Source organism: Rhinatrema bivittatum, chromosome 3 (genome assembly GCF_901001135.1).
Source record: "Rhinatrema bivittatum chromosome 3, aRhiBiv1.1, whole genome shotgun sequence".
NCBI classification, from domain to species: Eukaryota; Metazoa; Chordata; class Amphibia; order Gymnophiona; family Rhinatrematidae; genus Rhinatrema; species Rhinatrema bivittatum.
Window position 1 is genome coordinate 219,354,685 of NC_042617.1, and position 16,504 is coordinate 219,371,188.

A 16,504-nucleotide genomic window follows, 5' to 3' on the forward strand; every position below is an offset into this window, starting at 1 on the left:
GTGCACTTAGAATCAGCCCCGGGGAGCAGCCTGTGCAGGATTGAGTGCATAGTGTCTCACCACCATTTGGGGGCCCCCCTCTTTCTAACCATGCTAGTCCTAAATGCAGCTGTGGTGAGAGCCATCACGATTCCACCCCTGCTGACATCGATTGTCACCAATTTGGCTCTTTAAAAATCCATAGGCAGGCCCAACACTGAAGGACACTACCAAAGGGCATCCCCCTTTGTGTGCCCCTTCATGTGCTACTTTGAGCACATGCCCTTTAATCTCATCCCTCCACAGAATCACGTCATACTAATCTCATCTACCAGAGCTATGCTGCATTCCTCTCCATCCCCCATCCAAGACAGGAGGTAAGCCACAAAACACTTAAGGATAGATTTTCAACTGCCTGCAAGTTTTCGAAGAGGCCCAGCCATGCGTGTAAACGCCGGTATGCGAATGCCGGTACGCAAATAACTGCCGGGCCTCTTCGATGGGGCGTGGCAGGTGGTGTGTTCTGGGCAGGGCGGGGGATGGAACAGCGCCATTGTTCACTGTCCGAAGACCCGGCTGCCGGCACATACAACTTCAGCTTGAGAGCTGAAGTAAGTTGTGAAACAATGGGGAAAAAAAAAGAAAAAGGTAGGGTTTAAGGGGTGGGGAGGAGAGGGGAAGGGAAGGGAGGTTAAGTAGGGGCTAGGGAAGTTCTCTCCCAGTCCGCTCCTTAATTGAAGCAGACTGGGAGGGAACTGGAGAAGGCCGGAATGCATCGCCACGTAGAAATTGCAGAAGTCCCCCCTCCCCTTGTGCGCACCGCCTGCACATATGCATGCAGCCCATGGATTTTCCACTGTAAGTACGCGCCGGCGCGTCCATGTATGCGCACCGGGAAGCGCACGTACAGTGGAAAATCTATCCCTTAACATCTACAACATCTAGCAGCTAACTTGCCCTTTCACAACCATACCAAGCACACTCAAACTTTCACCAGACTACACTCCCCCTTACATTTCTTTTCATCTTCAAAATGTGCCACATTCTACACCCTATCCCAACCCCTCCTTCATCTTCTCTAATTACCATTTTCTCAGGACAGGGCAAATACTTCCCATATTACAACCCCATACCATGCAAGCAGAAAAACTACATGAGATCCCTTACACATCTGCCAAGGATAGCCCAACAGCAGGATAACACATGCTCACCCTCACTGGATAACAGCACTTCCCTAAACATCCAGTCCATCCACAACAATTCAGACATGTTAAGTGATCTATCCAGAGATGACTCTGCAGATAATCCTTTTACTCACAGAAACATGGACTCTAACATGCCCCAGCTCAACCAAATTCACTCTTAAGATTATCTCTTATGTCCCCACCCCTCACAAAAATGAGAGGTGATACAGTAGTAATCAATTTCAAGAACACTTTGACTTGCACCAGCACTTGAAAATCAGAAGGTACTGAAACCATTGTCGTCCAAACCAACATGTACCCAAATGGGAAATCCTCCTGTTATACACCCACCATCCACTTCCACTGAGGCCCTATAGAACCTATTGCAATTCATTCCTGAGATCATCCTTGAATACCCAAGATCAATAATGCTAGGCAATTTCACAACTGGCCTTCCATGAGAATTCTAAGCCACAATAGAGTCCCCTAGACCAAGCTCAACTAGTAACTGGACCAATGCCCTCAACCTGGTATAGACTCCAATACAATTTGTGAATGAGCAGTCAATCAAGAATATACTAACAACTAAATTCTCCTGGACAGACCACCACTTGGTCCATTTTTAAATGCACACTCTTCCTCCATCCCAGAAAGTGCAACCAGAAGAAACCTTAAGAAAAGTCTGACCGACCACACATCTCAAACCGGATACTCTCCTGCAGAGTCCTTCATCCATACCGAGCACCCCCACTATCCTTTTCCAACCATTCTGGTACAAAACTGGAACTCGAATCTCAGACTAGCTATCGACAAGATTGGCCCTTGCAAAATCGTCAACATCAAAACCTAAACCAACTCCTTTGTTTTCACCAGAACTAAAAGCAGTAAAAAGTATGGGCAGAAAATTGGAATGACTGGCACAAATCAAAATCGGATTTAGACAAAACCAAATACAGACAACAATGCATGGCCTACCACAAGGCCACTAATGAAGCAATCATCAAGCAGAGAACTAACCCAGAGAGTTATTCAATACTATCAGCAAGCTCCTGGGATCCAACATCCCAATACCTTCTTTTCACCTCAACTGAGACCCACTGTGACAAGTTAGCTGCTTTCTTCATGGATGAACTAGCACACATCTGCTCAGTGCTAGACAGCAGACCAGCAGGAAGTCCCCCCAATCTTTACAGCCTACTGTACAACACTCACTAACAGATTTTAGTCCCCTTACGAGAAGGATATAGAGGTCCTACTCACCTCCCTCAAGCCAACCACCAGCTACAAGACCTCTGCCTATCCTGGCTTATCTGACAAGCCAAACTGGGACAGAAGCCCAATTGCCTAATTTCCTAAAAAGACTGATATTTAGGTCCACCTTAAAGAAGATAAGCCTGGACCCCAGTTATCCAACTATGCCCAGTTATCCAAATACTGCACGTTATCTACTTCCCAGTCTCAAACTCCTCTTCCTTAGCAAGGTTATAGAAAAGGCAATACTAATAACTCTCTAATTATCTGTCCACCTCCAATTTGGTTTCTGCTCATAGCATAGCATTGAAACCATACTAATCAGCCTGAAGGATGAGCTCAGTCTTCACCTAGATCATGGTTAATCAGCGCTACTGATACTCCTGGATTTCTCAGCAGCATTTATTTTATTTATTTATTTAAAAATGTTTATATACCGCATTTACAACATACAGATTTTAGGCTTTAATCTAGACTCTCAACTTGCCACCAAAGTCTAGATCCAAGCAGTATCCAAAGCAGTAGTTAGCTTTTTACCACTACCCCAGCTTCAAGTTTCCTGGATAACAACGCCTGCACAACCACTATTCAGGCCTTAATAATCTCTAGACTAAATTACTGTAATGCAGTCTATACCCGAATCCCCAATAACCTGAACTGAGGCCTGCAGCTTATGCAGAACGTGGCTGCATGCATGATGACAAAAACAAAGAAATTTGAACACGTTACCCCTGTTCTGAGAACTCTACATTTAACATGTTATCACACAAAATTCAAACTGCTGGTCTTAGCCTATAAACTACTTAGATGTATAACCCCAATCTACCTCCAATGTTCCTTGACCCCCCTATAACCCAACTACCAATTATGGTGACCAACACAGCCACGTCTAATGGTGCCATCCAAAACAACAAGACTTGCAGGAACTAGGAAGAAAACATTTGCGCCGCAGCAACAAGCAGGATTTGTTAGGGACTACCGAGAGAGTTAAGCGGCCACAGCAGGAGGGGGGCTATGCCTGCTGCCCCCACGAGGGCTAGAGCCCCAAAGGTTGCAGGGGTCTCCCAAGGTTTGCCATCCCGTAAGGCCCGTGGCTTCCCCGTCAGCGGGGAATTCGGCCCCCTATAATGCACTGGCATCGGATCTTCCACAGGAGTTTCCTGATGGGGGGACCAGGGTGATCACTCTTAGTCGGATGACCCCAGGGTAGTACTTTTATTTTGTAGAGAGGAGCTGGCCACCCTGATTCCCACAGTTCTTGAGGAGCTGGGCATTGAGGCCCCCCAGGAGTTAGGAGCCATGGATCCAGTGATGTTGAGCCTTTGGGGTCCAACTATGGCTTTTCCTTTTCATATGTCGGTCAACGCCCTGCTCTTCAGGGAGTGGGATACTCTGGATGCAGGTTTGAAGATGAATAGAGCCATGGACAAGTTATATCCGCTTCTGAAAGATGCATAGAAACATAGAAATGAAGGCAGAAGAAGACCAATCGGCCCATCCAGTCTGCCCAGCAAGCCTCACACTTCTTTTTTTCTCATACTTATCTGTTTCTCTTGGCTTCTAGTAACCTTTGGTTCTATTTCCCTTTCACCCCACCATTAAATTAAGTTGACTTAGATAATAACCACCACTATTACTAGCAACAGTAACATGGAATAGACTTAGTTTTTGGGTACTTGCCAGATTCTTATGGCCTGGATTGGCCACTGTTGGAAACAAGATGCTGGGCTTGATGGACCCTTGGTCTGACCCAGTATGGCATGTTCTTAACTGTAACCAAAAAAAATGCAGCGCTGATGCTGGGAGTCAAATTAGACTCAAAACATTCCATGAAGGATCAAATCTCTGCTGTTGTTCAGAAATATTTTTTATTGGCTACGTTTGTTGTGTCAAATCATATTTTCTTTAACCAGAAAAGATTTAGAAGCATTAGTACATTCCTTAATTCTCACCAGTCTTGATTAATTTTTAGGGTTGAACACTGCAGCTGATTAGACCTTTACAGCTGATAAGAGTACACTGCTGCCAAACCTTGGAGCAATGATTGTGTTTCTCCCCTTATAATTAAGCTGCATTGACTTCCAATCAACCACAGAATTCAGTTTAAGGGGGTAATAGTCAGTCAATAACTGGATTATAAAGTTAGCCAGATAAACTTATCCTGTTAACTTTGGAGGGATATTCAGTGGCACAACTGTATTACTGAATAGAGCTGTCTATCTTAAAGAATATCTGGCTTTTAGCTGGATAACTTTAGCTGGATAAGTGGGGAAAATAGTGAGAAGTCAGCATTTAGCAGGATAATTTGTGAGTTATCCAGCTAAATGTCGCTATATATTTACCCCGAAGATTTTGTGTTTGGTTTTCAAGGCCCTAGCTTACGGATTCCCTTCATAGAAACATAGAAATGAAGGCAGAAGAAGACCAAACGGCCCATCCAGTCTGCCCAGCAAGCTTCACACATTTTTTTCTCATACTTATCTGTTTCTCTTAGCTCTTTGGTTCTATTTCCCTTCCACCCCCACCATTAAATATCTTATTAATATTTAAATTTCTTATCAGCGTACATGCATATTATGCTTTACTCGGTAGAAATGTCTTCTTGTTCCTTCTCCAGTTAAAAATCAGGATTTGATCATGCTCGGCAAACATATAGTACCTGCATTACGGAATACTATGCCATTAACAATTAGGAAAGAGAAAGGTTACTTAAAATTCCACAGGGCTCTGAAAGCCTGGATGTTTTCTCTAGTATATAAGATCATGACGTCTATTTTAGAAGGTATCTGTTTTCTTGTCTTTGCATAATTATTCAGATTTTTAACTTATTTTTGTTTGTTATTGGAATGTTCTTTGGGTACTTGTCGGGTTCTTATGGCCTGGTCTGGCCTCGTTGGAAACGGGATGCTGGGCTTGATGGACCCTTGGTCTGACCCAGCATGGCATGCTCTTATGTTCTTATAAAATGTACTGCTTTTGTATTTATTTCTGTTTTTTTTTTTATTAACTACTATGTTGCATTATCTATGATTTATCTGTTGACTGTTACAAGATGTTGTTGTTGTACCTGGCGGTTGAATTAATAAAAATATTCAAACATAGAATTAACAGCATTAAAAAATAAAGCCTGCCATGAGAAATGAAAAAAAAAAAAAGTTAATGACAGTCATGCAATGAAGTTACTAGGTGATACATTTAAGAGAAACTGGAGAAAATATTTATTTTTACCCAGTACAAAATTAAATTGTGGAATTTGTTGCCAGAGGATGATGTGAAAGCTGTTACTGTAGCTAGGTTTGGAGAAGTTCCTGGAAGAAAAGTCCATAAACCAACCATTTTTAAGGTGGACTACTTGTGTTCCGCGGCCATGGCGCCCCTCCGCTGGATCTTCTCAGGATTCCGAATGTGGATGCTGCAGTGTTCACTGTCACTAAGAAGAAGACCATCCTTGTCACGGGCTTTGCGGCGCTCAAGGATCTTCAAGATAGGAAGCTGGAAGTTCACCTCAAGAAGATTTTTTAGGTCTCCGCTCTGGGGGCTCGGGCTGCTATGTGCAGCAGTTTTATGTTGCATGCGGGCCTTCGTTGGGTGCAGCAACTGTTAGCGCTGTGGACCCTTGAGCCAGGATGAAGATTGGCTCCACCACCAAGGGATGGCCCTCAGTAGTCCTCATCGCCGGAAAGCGGGACTAGTGAGGAAGACCCGACTGGAGCTTCACCTGTACCAGCCCTCGTTCCCCTCAGATTGAGCCCTTGGGTGCCGGGGCTGGCAGGACTTAGGTGTGGGTCTCCTCAGTGAAGCGGAGTCCAGGAGCAGGCTGGGGTGGCGGCGGGGGTGCAGTATGGTGAACCAAGCCGGAGGTCAGGGACAGGCAGTAGATGAGCAGAGACGAGGAACAAGCCAAAAGGTCAGGATGGGCAGCAGACACACAGAATCAGGAAACCATAGCCGAAGTTGGAACCAGGAGGACAAGCCAAGGAGAGGAACTCGGGATCAGGAACTCAGGATCAGGATCAGCAACCACGCACTCCAAGGGAGCAGGACCTGTTGCCAAGGCGAAGATCAGAAGACTGAGCCGGGGTTTAAATGCCCCAGATTTGTGATGCCATCTTCGGGGGCCAGGCTGCAGTTTCCCGCCGCGGCCCCTTTAAGTGCCGGGCAGTCCTGCGCACGCCTACTGGAGCACACGCAAAGAGGAAGTCGACAGCGTCCAGGGTTGTGTGGGGGATGTGCCATCGGCCAGCACAGGCCCGGAACATGCCGTGCTGAGCGCAGAGAAACCCGCCGAGAGTCAAAGCAGGTAGGGGACCTGCGGCCGGGGATTCCCAAAAGAACCCCCTCCTTTACCCCCCCCCCCCCTCACAGAAGGGCCAGGCTTGTTGGGATATGTCCGGTGAAATTGTTGGAGCAGGGATTTGTCCAAGATGTTTGAGGCCAGCTCCCAGGTGTTTTCCTCCAGACCAAATCCTTCCCAGGAGATTAGATATTCCCAACGCCTGCGATTGCGTCTTACATCAAGTATATCTTTAACTTGGTAGACTGGGTCCTCTTCAGAGGAGATATCTGGAGGCTTGGGGTGGAACAAGGAGGCTTCAACAAGGACACATGAAAGGTGTTGTGTATCTTCAAATAGGGAGGGTAGGTGTAGATGGTAGGAGACCGGGCCCAAACGTTCACTGACAGTAAATGGATGAATATACTTAGGAGCCAGTCTCATGGAGGGCCCTCGAAGGTATATATGGCGCTTGCTCACCCATACTCGATCCTCAGGTTTGAAGAGAGGAGCCGGACGACGGTGTTTGTCCGTAGTTCGCTTGGCAGCATCAGCGGCTTTCTGGAGGTTGGACTGGGTAGCAGTTCATAGGGCGTGGAGTTGCTGAGCCATGAGTTGGGCCGCCGGAGAAGGCACAGTGAGGGGTAAGGGCAGAGGACGCACTGGTTGTTTGCCAAAGACTAGTTGAAATGGGGAGACCCCTGTGGCAGAGTGGACGTGCATGTTGAGGGAGAATTCTACCCCCAGGGTAACAGGGCCACCCAATCGTCCTGCCTGCTCCTGTCGAATAAGCGGATGAAATTTTTCAGATCCCGATTAGTCCGCTTAGTCTGGCCATTCCCCTGAGGGTGGAAAGCAGATGTAAAATCCAGTTGCACTTCGAATGTTTTGCACAGGGGACGCCAATACTTCGCTATGAACTGGGGGCCATGGTCAGATGCTATGTGTCGTGGAAGTCCGTGGAGGAAGAAGACATGTTGGGTAAAAAGCTGGGCTAGTTCGGGCGCTGAAGGCAACTTAAGCAGAGGGACAAAGTGTGCCATTTTGGAGAACCTATCGACACCCACCCAGATCACTTGGTTCCCATTTGACATGGGCAGGTCCACCACGAAGTCCATGGAGATGTGTGTCCAAGGTTCTTGAGACACCGAGAGTGGTTGCAGGAAGACCCACGAACGACCTGGCAACGGCTTCTGCTGGGCACAGGTTGAGCAGGAGCTGATGTATGCTCGGATGTCATGGGTCATCTGAGGCCACCAGTAGTAGCGAGATAGGAGTTCAAGTGTGCAGGCCCTGTCAGGATGTCCGGCGGTGAGTGAGTCATGGCTCCAGGATAAAACCTTCCGACGAAGGCGAAGAGGAACTACCGTCTTCCCCAGGGGCACAGCGTTGGTAGCTGCGAGGACTCTGGCAGAATCCAGGATATATTGAAGCGTATTGGATGTGTCCTCCGTCTCGTGGAGTCTGGACAGGGTTATCCGCCCTAGTGTTCTTCGAAGCTGGTCGGTAACGTAAAAAGTTGAAGCGGCTAAAGAAGAGCGACCAGCGGGCCTGACAGGGGTTCAGACATTGAGCCTCACTGAGATATTCCAGGTTCTTGTGATCGGTGTACACCGTGATGGTGTGCTGTGCGCCTTTTAGCCATTGCCTCCAGTCTTCAAATGCCATCTTGATGGACCCTTGGGCCGGGTCAAGGGTTGGCTCCAACACCGAGGGATGGCCCTCAGTAGTCTTCATCGCTGGAAGGCAGTACTGGTGAGGAAGACCCGACTGGAGCTTCACCTATACCAGGTTGAGCCCTTGGGTGCCGAGGCTGGCAGGACTTAGGTACGGGTCTCCTCGGGGAAGCGGAGTCCAGGAGCAGGTTGAAGTGGTGTCGGGGATCCAGGTCGAGGCTGGTGGCAAGGGTGCAGTACGGTGAACCAAGCCGGAGGTCAGGGGCAGGCAGCAGACGAGCAGAGACGAGGAACAAGCCAAAAAGTCAGGATGGGCAGCAGACACGCAGAATCAGGAAACCAAAGCCGAAGTCGGAACCAGGAGGACAAGCCAAGGAGAGGAACACAGGAATCAAGAACAAGCAGGAACTCTGGATCAGGAACAGCAACCACGCACTCCAAGGGAGCAGGACCTGTTGCCAAGGCGAAGATCAGGAGACTGAGCCGGGGTTTAAATTCCCCAAAGTCGTGAAGTCATCTTCGGGGGTCGGGCCGCAGTTTCCCGCCACGGCCCCTTTAAGTGCCGGGCAGTGCCGCGCACGCCTAGGGGAGTGCATGCAAAGAGGAAGTTGGTGGCGTCCAGGGCAGCGTTGGGGAAACGCCATCGGCTGGCAGAGGCCCGGAACATGCCGCGCCAAGCACGGAGAAACCCGCCAAGCATCAAAGCAGGTAGTGGGGACACGGCCGGGATTCCCAACAGCAACTCCAAATGGATAAGTCCCTTTCGAATGCGGAGGTATTACCAGTACAGGATACTGTCCTCGCCTCAGTGAGCTGGGGGTCATTGTGCCGGTGCCTCTGGCAGAGTGAAGAACAGGCTGGAATTCCATCTACTTCATAGTGCCAAAGAAGGAGAGTACCTTCCGACCCATCCTCGATTTGAAGAAAGTGAACAGGGCACTTTGGGTGCCGTGTTTTCACATGGAAACCTTCTGGTCGGTAATTGCAGTAGTCCACAGGGGACAGTACCTCGCATCTTTGGACTTAATGGAGGCTTACCTGCACATCGGGCTTTGGCCTGACCACCAAAATTCCTCCGCTTCATGATCCTGGAGGAGCACTTCCAGTTTTGCGCCCTTCTTTTTGGCCTAGCGACTGCACCCAGGACCTTTACCAAGGTAATGGTGGTGGTGGCAGCTGCCCTTCGGAAGGACGGAGTTCTGGTGCACCTATATTTGGATGACTGGCTGATTTGAGTGAAGTCAGAGTCTCTCTGTCGGGAGGTGGTGGATTGAGTCCTGTGCCTCTTGCGGTCCCTGGGGTGGATAATCAATTTGGCCAAGAGTCATCTCGTTCTCTCCCAGTCCCTGGAGTTCTTGGGAGCCCTCTTCGACATGAATTTGGGCAAGGTTTTTCTCACCAAGGAGCAGATCAACTAATTGCAAGCTCAGGTTTGTTTGCTATTGACCATGCACATGCCCAGGGTCTGGGATTACTTGCAAGTTCTTGGGTCAATGGCATCCATCCTGGAGTTGGTCCCATTGGCCTTTGCATTACTATCCCATTGGGATCCGATCTCTGAGCAGTTTCAGCTACTGCTTCCGCTTCCAGAATCTGTGCAGTCCAGTCTCTCGTGGTGGCTCACCCCGAACAAGCTTCACCGAGGGATAGACCTGGACCTTGGGCGGTGGTGATCACAGATGCCAACCTTTCCAGTTGGGGTGCAGTCTGTCAGAACAGATCGGTCCAGGACCATTGGTTGGTGACAGAGTCCTCGTGGTCCATCAACCTGTTGGAGACAAGAGCTATGTGACTTGCTCTACAGACTATCACTAAGGATTCTGTCAGACAATGCGACAGCTGTGGCTTACATAAATCGCCAAGGAGGCACCAAGAGCCGAGCAGTAGCTCTGAAAGCCCGGGAATTGATCAACTGGGCAGAACTGCATCTGGAGAGGATAGCAGCTTCTCATAGAGCAAGCTCGGAAAACATTCAAGCAGACTTCCTGAGCTGTCACCAGCTGGATCCAGGGGAGTGGGAGCTTTCAGAGGAAGCCTTTCGCCTCATATGCAGCAGGTGGAGTCAGCCCTTCATGGACTTAATAGCGACTTTCCACAACACCAAGGCCCCTCAGGTTCTTCAGTCGGCATCGGGAGACGGGAGCAGAAGGGGTGGGCGCTTTGGTCCTCTCTTGGCCGGTGGATGTCCTGCTGTATGGGTTTCCGCCATGGCCACTAATTGGCAAGGTGTTGCGCCGTGTAGAGGCCCACCGAGGGGACGTAATCCTCATAGCACCGGAATTGCTGAGGCGGCCGTGGTTTGCGGACCTGGTCAACCTAGCGGTGAACGTCCCCTTGTGGTTTCAGCTCATGCCAAATCTTCTCCATCAAGGCCCCGTTTGTTTGGAAGGGGCAGATTGCTTTTGTCTTGCGGCCTGGCTTTTGAGAGGGAGCACCTAAGGAAAAAGGGATATTCGGATGCAGTGATTACTACTCAGTCCAGGAAGACCTCTACTTCCCTGGCATATGTAAGGGTGTGGGGTGTTTTCGAGTCTTGGTGTGTAGAACACAGGGTAGACCCCACTCATGCCTCCATGAGTGATGTCTTGGCCTTTTTACAAGCTGGTCTGGTTAAAGGTTTATCCTTTAATTCCCTGAGAGTTCAGGTAGCAGCTCTGGGTTGCCTTCAGGGTAGAGTGTGCAGAGTTTGCTTGGCAGCACATCCGGACATCGTGCACTTCCTTCGGGGGTGAAACATTTACGTCCTCCCATTCGGAATCCTTGTCCTTCTTGGAGCCTCAATCTGGTTTTGAAGGCCATGTGTACATCACCGTTCGAGCCTTTGAAGCACCCAACGCTAAAGGATCTTACTTTAAAGGTGATTTTTCTAGTGGCTATTTCCTCAGCTTAGTGGGTATCGGAGCTTCAGGCCTTATCTTGTAGAGAACCCTTCTTGAGGATTACAGATCCATCCAGGAGTGCACTTTCAAGTGCTGAAAAAGCAGAATATAAAACTGCAACATTGTTACCCACTTAAATTGCAGGGAATTTGATTCAGACGACAACCGAGGGCCCAGATTTCCATGGTCTGGGATTCTGTGAAGAGGACATAAGTAAAAAGCACAGGACTGCTTCTGTGGACAAGTCCTAAAGGAAATGAAGAAAGCATGCATAGGGGTAACATCTGGTGTGGCGGTTACTACCCTTAACCAAATTAATCTCGTTACTTTTGATGCAGCTCCAACATTACTCTCTGCTTCGGCGGCAGGGGAAAAGGGGACTTGGATTTAGACAGCAACCTTCGAGAGCCCTAACTTTTATTTTATTTATTTATTTTTATTTTATTTAACAGCTTTTTTATACCGACATTAAAGTACACATCATATCGGTTCACATAAAACAAAAGGTGGAAAGTACAAATAACAAGGGTAAGGGGGAGGATAACTGATAGAGGTCCGAAACAGCGGACCTGTTTCGGACCTATAGTCTTTCGGACCTATAGTCTGTGGAACTGATGAGCATGGGGGTAACCAGCACAGTGCAGTGGATACTACCTTAATAGAAGCATGGGATTACTATCTGTCTCGGGTTAATGTGAATTAATCAAAATAGACAAAATTCTTTATGATATGCAGATGTTGCCTCTTTTGATCAAACAATCTGATATTCAGTTAGTGCATTCACGTTTTATGTCTTTTATTTGGCATGGGAAAAGGACTCGCTTTATTATCTTGGGTAGTACTAAGGACAGGGGAGGATTAAATTTGCTGGATTTAAGGTTATATAACGTGGCATGCTTGTTGCATTATATTCAGGAATGGATATTCATGGGTAGTAAATATGATATCAAAAATATATGATAGCTAAGTGTGTCACTGTACAACCCAATTATTTTGCTTCATCTTTCTAGTGCATAGATGTTTTCTTTGGCGTGCAAATTCTTCTGGTTAACAGCTATGTGTAAAGCATGGAAATGGTGGAGAACTACTGCTGGAAAGAACATATTTAAATCACACTTCTTAACTTTTATTGGCTACCTGGACTTTCCAGCTGGTTTGGACTCTGTTATATTTCATGACTGGAAAGATCATGGTTTTTATAGTATGGGTCAGCTTATTGATCCAGAGTCATTCTATTCGCTTCTGTAGCTACAGGAACAATGGATTCCTTCTTCACAGTTTTTTAGCATATTTCTAGGCCTGCCATTATTGCCAATCTTTGGGCAGAGGTTTGCAGTTGAATTTGCATTTCACAGAAGAAGATAATTTTCTTTGATGATACTCCAAAGTTCAACAAAATTGCAACGTGGATTTGAATGCTCAGATATCACTCGAAAGATCAGCATCTTCAGAAGTTAGTGGTTTGGAGTAGAGATTTGAGTTGTACACTTGCTGACTTGGATATTGTAAGAGCATTTGAACAAATATGCAGACAGTTGATATCTATATGAGAGAGACAATCTACAATATAAATGGGCTCTGACCGACAGCCCACAAATGCGCAGTAGAGAGCAGCTCTACCGCGCATGCGCGGGCGGAAGAGCACGTCGGTCACAGCAGAGTACAAGATGGCGCTGGGAGGAAATGCAGCAGCCGGGAGGAGCAGCGGCAACATCCGAGCGTCGGGCCGGCCAGCAACAAGCCCGGTGGTGAGGCCCTGAAGTCTAGTTTACTAAGGAAAGCAGCATGTTTATTTATTTTCATTTATTTTATTTATATTCCGCTTTTCGGAATATAAATAAAATACATGTTGGTACTGAGGGTATTTCCCTAACCCCAGAGGGCTTACAATCTAAAGGCCGGATTTTTCAAAGGTTACGTGCGTAAATGGCCTTACATGCGCCGGGCCTATTTTTAAAAGGCCCAGCAATGAGTGTAAGTCCCGGGGCTTTACTAAAGGGGCGGGGCAGTCCAGGGGCGGGGCCACAGGTCTCCGACACAGCTGCCATCACCACTGTGTCGGAGAATCACGTGCCGGCAGGCCGCTGGCACGCGCAACTTGTGCCTGCTCAGAGGCAGGTGCAAAAGGTAAGATAAAAGTCAGGGGGAGGGTTAGAGTAGGGCTGGGAGGAGAAGGTTAGGGGAAGGGGTGGGAAGGGAATGGGGGAAGGCAGCGCAGCTCATCACGCGCAAGGTGAACAATTGTGCACCCCCGATTTTATAACATATGCGCACCCTTTTAAAATCTACCCCTAAGTTTGTACCTGAGGCAATGGAGGGTAACATGACTTGCCGAAGGTCACAAGCAGTAACAGTAGGACTTGAACCCTGGTTCATAACCCACTGCTCTAACCACTAGGCCTACTGCTTCTTACATAAACCATCAACCTCTGACTCTTTATAGTTCCAAAGGTCAATGGCAGTTTTAAACATGGAAAGCTAGCTGTGATGTAGATGGTTTGCACAGGATTAATGACAGCAACTTTCTCTGGGTTTCCTGAAGGGGAAAGGCTTCAGGGTTCTTTGACTGGAGGCCACACCATTTTTAGCTAATTAATTATTTAATTATAACTAATTTACAATTACATGGAAATGCCAAAAACATTGCAATTGCAGGCAAAATTGAAACTCTATAGTTTTCAAAAATCTGTAGCGAGGAGTTTGGTTTTTAAGGGGTAGTTCTGCTGGAATATTTGGGAGAAAAGATAAATATATTTTCTTTATATTTTTTTCAGGTAGAAGATACCGATTAGGATACCAAGGTCACAGAGGGAGAGGATTCCAGCCCACTTCCCGGTAAATATATAACTTGTATACCATCTTAATAAAGTATTGTGGTTTCCATGGTAGGCAACTTGAATATGTAAAAATAAGAGTCAACAAGTTGAGGGTGATTCCTTTGTACTGGACTAATTCAGTATCTCTGGGTTAGGTTGTAAGAGCCGAAGTGACCTGATGAAGAGAGTGCATAGCTCTTGAAAGCTAGTCACAGAGGAATTGTTAGTCCAGTAATTTGGTATTACCTACAACTTATTTGTTATTTATTTATTTATTTATTTTTTTAACTTTATATACCGACTTTCAAATTAATATCAAGGCGGTTAACAATGATTAGAATTTGCAGTAGCAGAATTCATAAAAACTAAAACTCGTAAAACAGGTAACTCACTAAAAATTACATAGTTGATTCAAATATAATAATAAGCTAAAAATAAATAAAATCCATTAGATTAAAAAACTTAAAACATAAAACAAAATTAAAGTCTTAAAAACCTAAATTTTACCATTTAAGCCCTTCTAGCTACACCTCTATCTTTAACCTGGCCTAAACCTCGGCAGTTCTTGTCATATTTTACGCCTTATTATCCCTCTGAACCCTTAGTATCTCCTTTTATTATCCCATTAGCAAAGTAAGAGAAAGAAGGAATCAGTTGGCCTCATTAAAAGCCCGCTGAAAAAGCCAGGTCTTAATCTGCTTTTTAAAACTATTGATATTCTCCTCCAATCGAATATCAACCGGAAGGGAATTCCACAACCCAGGACCCGCCAGGGACAATGCTCTCTCTCTAACAGAACCCAAATGGGCTAATTTGGGTGACGGAATTGAAAGTAAAGCTTGCCCGAGTGATCTCAAATTTCGTACTGGGACGTGAATACGCAGGGATGCATTAAGCCATTCAGAGTTGTTTCCATATATAGCTTTGTGAATTAGGGTAAGGCACTTATAGTGAATGCGAGACTGAACCGGCAGCCAATGCAGCTTCAACAACACTGGAGAAATGTGGTCATATTTCTTTATGTTGGATAGCAAACGAGCAGCCGCATTCTGGAGAAGTTGCAGAGGACGGATAGTTGACAAGGAGACTCCTAACAGGAGCGCATTGCAGTAATCTACTTTTGGTAAAATCAGAGCCTGCAAAACAATTCGAAAATCGTTTAAATGCAATAGGGGCTTCAATTTTCTTAAGACTCTCAACTTATAGAAGCCATCTTTTATAATGGACTTGATTGATGGCTTCATGGTTAACTCTGAGTCGAGGATCAAACCCAAATCTCTTACTTTGTTGACTCTTATTTCTATATAACCCTGTGAGACAGAACAAGCGGTCTGTAACTTCTCAGAGCACACACACTGGACTCTGACTCTTCTTACGTAAAATTATATTTTGCACAAGCATATTGTCCAACATTAAATGGCTTAGCTTCAGCCACATTCACATTCAGCATTTACCTTCAGAATTCACATTCTTGCAGGAGCTGCATTCTCCTGGAAAATTGAGGTTTATCTGTTCCCTTCTGGGCCTACTACGCCCTTATTACTGCTCTCAGGGGACCTGCTCACAGAGTTACCTGTTTCTTTAGCTTTTAAGGTGGACCAGGCTAAATGCCTGATCCCATACTAGTTACGAAGGGTTTCTAAGGATACTCCGATACATACCCTCCAGCCTCAGCTTGGACCTGTTGGGTTGAGCCTCTTAACTCAACCTGGATATCCAGATTGGCCCAGGAGACCATGATATACAGATCTGAGGAGGATCCTGGTGGACTCACCCCTTCAAGGTCCAACACACGGGAACCTGTTACGGTAGGGACCTCTTTTTCACAAAGATCCGACTCAGTTTTGTTTTACAGTATGCCCTTGAGGCTGCTTGCTTGCTGAAACGTGGATACTCTGTGGCATTGATTTCCATTTTACTAAAAGCTAGAAAGTTCTCCACTTCCTTGGCCTATGTGCAGGTTTGGATTGTGTTTGAGGTCTGGTGTGAGGATGGAGATCCTCTTCCTTCTTTGGTCAAGATCCCGCTAATTTTGGAATTTTTGCAGGATGGCTTGAATAAAGGATTAGCTCTTAATTCCTTGAAAGTACAAGTTGCAGCTTTCACCTGTTTCAGGGGTCAGGTAAATGGTGGTTCCTGGACATACCCATATCAGTCCAGACCAGTGGGTTATGCACTCCCACCAGCAGATGGAGGCAGAGAACAAACTTTGAGGCACTGCCTTACCCCAAGGGTGCCACCTGCAGCTCCTCAGTATTTCTCTGTCTCCAGCAGATGGTGGTTGTGCATCCTGCAGCTCTTACATGAGTTGGACTACGTTCCCCAAGGTGCTAGGTTCCGATCGTGGGCCATCCCTTGGGTGGAGCCAGGCAGCAGGGGGTTGGATACCCCTGACAGTAAGAGCCCGTGGATTCCGGGGTATTGATAGCCAGGGGACTGGCTCCCT

General features: G+C 46.7%; 1 protein-coding gene across 1 annotated transcript in view; it reads left to right on the forward strand.

Moving 5' to 3' along the window:
• The window catches only part of FAM120B (family with sequence similarity 120B), a 406,519-nt gene that overhangs the window by 311,484 nt on the left and 78,531 nt on the right, over positions 1-16,504 (forward strand). Inside the window, 1 exon segment of the mRNA XM_029594202.1 lies at positions 14,017-14,077. Coding sequence (XP_029450062.1) covers positions 14,017-14,077 — 61 coding nt within the window.